General features: G+C 51.5%; 1 protein-coding gene across 1 annotated transcript; it reads right to left on the bottom strand.

Moving 5' to 3' along the window:
• Positions 1–1,580: 1,580 nt before the first annotated feature.
• Positions 1,581–1,951, bottom strand: H257_17278 (hypothetical protein; the record flags this gene model as incomplete). The annotated part of the gene is made up of 2 exons (XM_009846003.1): positions 1,581–1,798; positions 1,831–1,951. 2 exons carry the CDS (start codon positions 1,949–1,951, stop codon positions 1,581–1,583), a joined length of 339 nt encoding a protein of 112 aa, XP_009844305.1.
• Between the last annotated feature and the right edge of the window lie 3,796 nt (positions 1,952–5,747).

The raw sequence follows: 5,747 nt of genomic DNA on the forward strand, positions 1-5,747 counted from the left end.
AGAATACAGGTCCAACTCTTGGACCTCGCACGCCGATACAAAGTAATCGCGCCATTCGTTTTTGGTAATTTCTTCGAACAACTCTCCAAAATCATGTGCGCACACACGCGGCAGAATAATCTGGTCAATGCGTGCTGCCAACGGCATCAAAAACATGGTACCGCCCATGCCGCGGTTCAGCACTTCCACGCGTCGCGAGTAGGCTAGATATTCGTCCATGAACTCACGACGCTCGCGCTTCGTGCTACCCTTGTACATAGGTGCCAGCGGCACCTGTTGCACACCCATAAGGTTCTCCATGCGGCTTGTCGGCGCCGTTTGTTCGGATGGAAATGGCGATCGTTGATTGGTCGCTTCAACGAATAATCCCCATTGCTCGCTATCCCGTCGGACCTTCTGGTTCAGCACTTCTACCTTGTAGTTCTGCTGGCGCATCGCATCCGACGCCTGGCGGAGCATTTCTTGATGCGCTTCCGAGACCCTGGCTTGTTCGGCCATCTCTCGCTTAAGTTCGTTTTGCTTACGAACCGGTTCTTGTTGACGTAAAAGAATCGCGCGTGATTCTTCTTGTTCCAGGTGATTCTTCTCCATCGTCTTCGCCAACGCAAACTGTCGGGAAGACTCATCTTCCATCCGCTTCGCCATGGCTTCTTGCTGCGCATAGAACTGCGCCAGCTGTTCGTACGTCATTTGGTTGAAATGACTAGACGTCATCGCTGCACACTTCACGCTTTGCATCCGTAGCTCGTTGATCTCCGCTTGATTCTGTGGAGGTAATGGCACGGCCACCACGGTCTCCATAGACCGCGTTCGTGTCACACGAGCCAGGTTGTTCGTAAGTGGCAGACGTTCTTGTTCCATACTCGTACGGCAAGTAGCAGGCTGCTAATAAAGAATTCTTTGTTGCGTCACAACTTGACGGACCTTGCGAAGTCCGATCCAAAGGCAAATCACAAAGTGAATTCCCCCAGTGGTAAGTAGTCACTGGGGCTTAACCCTAACCTAATCAGACAGCTGCTGGGCAGCCAATAATCTAACTAGCGAATATATCACACCCAGGATATCCAACCTAATCGAACACTTGGATACCTTCTTGGGAGGGGTTCAGGGGTTCTGCGAATGGCAAATACGCAACACACACACATCATGCTGTATTATGTATGCATGGAAGTCCTTCTCGTCGATGGCCTACCCTGTCCCCATCATTCCGATGATGGTCATACAGTCACCAAACTTGCCCACAGCCCGGAAGATGCCATCACAGCGTGGAAGGGAGAGGACATCGTTCCCATCTTCCAAAAGTAATGAAGATCTTCTTCTGCCATGGGCGAAGACGGGGATACCAACCGCCTTCCACGCCGCGACGACATGTTCCTTCGACGGGTTGTAGCCAGATGTAGATCTCCAATATTGGGTGTAGTGTTTTCACACTTGCTTTTCCGGTCGAAGAATGACTGGAATTGGTCCTGTATTGGCCGAGATACAGTAGGGTGATTAGCTGGCGTGCGATGATCGCCGACGCGAAGTTGCCATTAGCTGGCAAAATTGTTCGATAAAATAGCTTATGCATCTCAAATTATTTACACGCGCAAGTCCTCCCATTCCATAAAGTTGTTAGTGAGAAAACACGAGTAATTCCCCCACTTTTCATAACACGCGTAAAACCCCCAAAAAGCACGCGTGAAAACTCTTTTCCCGGTGAGGAGCCATGTGATCGGGAGGCTGTCTGCCAGCGTATGACCGGGGGAGCCTTCGGGAACAACGAACCAGTATGCGGTCTGCATGTGGCTGGTGCTGGCTGTGCGGATTTCAGTGGATAGTTGCCGCCACCAGGTGGTGGAGAAGGGGTGGTGTACGAGATGTCGTACCCGTCAATGTTGACGATCGGTACAAAGTACAAGTTGAACAACTCCGCCGCCGTCGTTTTCTTGTTGGCAATGTCGTCCAGCATCGAAGACAACGCAAACAAGTTGGACGACCCCACAACCCATTCCCGGGCGTGGAGCAGACTTTGAAAATACAGCGACTTGGACTTGGACGCGCCGTCGGTCAGTTTGTACGCGTAGATAGTCTTGCCTTAGACGGTGGTCGAAATCGCTTCCCTTGTCAGCAAAGTTGGGTTCTGCGCCACGAGCGCATCCACGTACTCGAAGATTTGCTCCGACGTGCGGAAACATTTGAAGAATTTGCTAGTCGTGTACTCGCCAGCTTTCAACGTCTCGATGTACCCGTCGAAGTGCTTGTGGCACTCGCAGACCTAGTCGTCCGGATCGCTTGGACTTGGGCGTCGGTGCGGAGTTTTCTGTCGGGGCCTTGTACCAAGGCGTCTCCAGCAGCAAATGCTGCAGCCGTCGAGGCAAGCGCGAGAATTTGCAATGGTCTTCATGAAGCAAATGCAATAATGAGTGCAGGGTTTGGGGAGCTCGTGTGTGTTGTAGGGGACGCCATTCTCGTTTGGACACAAGTATAGGTATACTAAAACTGTAAGGGGGCAGCGCGTGTTTCTTGTTCATGCACTTTTGGACACAAGTATATGTACAGTACAGTATACTATGTAATAGTAGTGCGATATGTCCTCAAAATTGTATACAGGGAAGGACGCTGAATAGTGCCGCAAGATCGCGCCTTGATTGGATGTTCGATTGGCTAATAACGATCAATGTCACCCATAATTTAATGCTTACACGATGGAAGTATTGAAATATGGGATGCGGCGGTACCCGCCGCTGCATGTGGAGTACATGCGCAGCCATGTGGCTGCCCTGGAAGCAAATGGTATGGTATACCAAAACAACAGGGCTACGTGGACCGCAGCCTCAAGGATCGTGCCGAAGAAAGAAGTCAGCGCCTTGCGCATGACGATCGAGAGCAGGCCGATCGACGCCTGCACGGAGCTGATGCCTTGGCCGATGCCAAATCTGGACAGTGCGATGGCCTGTCTGGTCGGGACGAACGTGTACTTCACGTTGGACTGGACCAAGGGGTACTGGCAGTTGACACTACATGCGGACAGCCAGATGTACTTCTCGTTCATGACGCCCTTCGGCGAGTACACCCCGACACGCGTGCTCATGGGACAGACGGACGCTGTCGCGTACTGCCAGTCAGTTGTCCACCAAATGTTTAGTGAGCAGCTGTTTCGAGGCGTGTTGGTCTGGCTCGATGACTTGCTGGGGTCCGCCAAGACGACGGACGAGCTGCTCGACTTGTTAGACCAAGTCCTGTCCATCTGTGCCCAGTTCGGACTCAAGTTGAGCCCGAAGAAGTGTCATCAGTGGTGAGGCAAGGTGATTTCGGCCGTTGGAATCACCCATTCCCCAAGCCGAATTCAAGGACTCGTGGATTTGTCGCCGCCGACGACCGCGACCGACCTCCAACAGTGTGTATGTGCCACCAATTGGATGCGTGCGAGCATCCCTGGTTACAATCAGCTGGTAGATCCATTGCGACGTATGCTCGACGTGGCCACCTAGGCAACCCGAAGCTGCAAGAAAACGGCGCTAGTGCGTGTTGCACTCCCTGCCGTGGGATGGTCGTCCGATCAACTCAAGTGTTTTGTCAACGAGGTGAAACACGCGTTGGTGCACGTGGTGCCCCTGTCGCACCCGCGAGAAGACATGACGGTCTGCGTCTTCACGGACGCCAGTGACCTGTTTTGGGGCGCGGTAGCCACACAAGTACCGCCAACGGACCTCGACTTGCCTCTCGAAGACCAGCGGCACCAGCCGCTTGCGTTCATCAGCGGGTCGTTTTCTGGCGCGAGTGCGCGCTGAAGAAGTCCTATGCCGTGATCGAGTCGTGCAAGAGACTCGACTGCCTGGTCGTACGCCCGGGTGGTTTCCGTCTTTTTACGGATCACCGCAACCTGGTGTACATCTTCAACCCAAGTGGCTCGTACGCCAACATGGCCAAGTACCAGGTCGAGAAGCTGCAGCGATTGTCGCTGGCGATGTCGACTTTCCCGTACACCATTGAGTGCGTCTCGGGGGACGCGAATGTATGCGGCGACCTCCTGAGCCGATGGCGTTCGGCTCCGACGGATCAACTAGTTCCGAATGTTCGCAAGTTGATCCATGTGGTGTCGCCCCTGCAACAAGTGAATTTCAAGTGGCCGACAGCCACTACGATCAGCGACGTCCAAACGTTCAACCATGGATGGAGGAGGGACGTCACAAGTTTCTGACGGGCGGCGCCAAGCGACGTAAACTTCCTTGGACGTCGGGCGCAAACCGTCCGACAAAATTGGCCCTGCATTGGCGCGGACCCTGCCAAGTGACCAGAGTTATCACAGACCATGTGATGGAGACTCAGCAGCTGGTGCCACCGTATGAAGTCACAGTCCATCATGCATGTCGATTGAAGATGTACCACGAAGTTGGTAGAGAGGTGACCGAAGACCTCGAGGCGCAGATCGCGTTTGGCGATGGCGGATTTCATGTGGAGCGCCTGGACGAAGTGTGCTGCGTGGATGGCCAACACCAAGTTTTGGTGAAGTGACTTGGACTTGACGATGAAGAATCGTCCTGGGAACCTGCGGCGAATTTGCTGGACGACATTCCAGTCGTATGTCGCAAGTGGGCGGCGGCGAACAAGGAAGACCCTGCCGTGGCCGCCCTCATCAAGACACTGGACTTTCCGTAGGAGGGGAAGTGTTCTGCAGCATGCAGCGCAATTAGATCGCGCGTTAGTTTGACTCATTGCAAACACACACACTCTGTGTGTGTGGCGTGTCAAAGGTTCCGATACCTTAGTGGAGGTACTAAGTACTTTAGTGAATGGTAGTCAGTAGGCGCCTCGTGGCGTGTTTAACCTCACTAATGTCAGTGTTATATTTGCTGCCTTGACGAAGGTCCCGTGGCCCAAAGCCATTCACACCATAAACCTTTTGTTACATAACGGTTAGTCCCCAGTGTTTTAGATAATCCGCACCGTGATTTAGGATGTCACATTTCGTTACAGAATGGTATAGGGAGGTATTATCAAATCGATTAAAAAAAAGAGCCCTCGGGAGAATCGAATGTCTTAGAATCGATTAAAGAACCGCCAATCAAATCACGTCATGTCAAATTTCTGTCAATCCAAACGTTTGACCCCTCCGCATTGGGCAAAACCATTTATATACTAAGATGATGCAAAGTTATTTGAGTCGGTTTTGGAAGAAGCGCCATTCCTGCCAGCACACAAGCGAAGCGGCGTGTGTTAATGCTCCTACTAGTATGTATTACTAGTACTTCGAAGTAATAGAGTTTTGCATTCGTTTTAGAAGTTGGAGTTTCTAGTCCAATCGAAGAGCCAATGAAATTATTTCATTTCAACATTCCAACCAATGGTACTCCAGCGATGTTTGACCCAAAGATATGGCCCGCGAACACTTTATAACTTTATGTAATTTTTGAGCAGAATACAATTGACGGATTAAATTATGCTTCACTGTCAAGTCCATTTCTCCAATCTAATAAACTACCCGGTCCAAATTTAGGTGAAAAGGACAATAGTACTATCACTTCACAGCGCCCAAAGCGTAAGCGGTATACAATCCAAATGTGCATCAAAAAGAAACCCGCTCTGCCCTCCTACACTATTAGAGTAGGATACATATACTTGTGTCCAAACGAGAATGTAAAAGATACCCACGCTGCCCCCATACTACATACACGAGCTCCCCAAACCTTGGACTCATTCTTGAAATTGCTGCTTGAAGACCATTGGAATTCTCGCGCATGCCTCGACGGCTGTAACATTTGCCG

The sequence above is a fragment of the Aphanomyces astaci genome, assembly GCF_000520075.1.
Source record: "Aphanomyces astaci strain APO3 unplaced genomic scaffold supercont1.102, whole genome shotgun sequence".
NCBI classification, from domain to species: Eukaryota; Oomycota; class Saprolegniomycetes; order Saprolegniales; family Verrucalvaceae; genus Aphanomyces; species Aphanomyces astaci.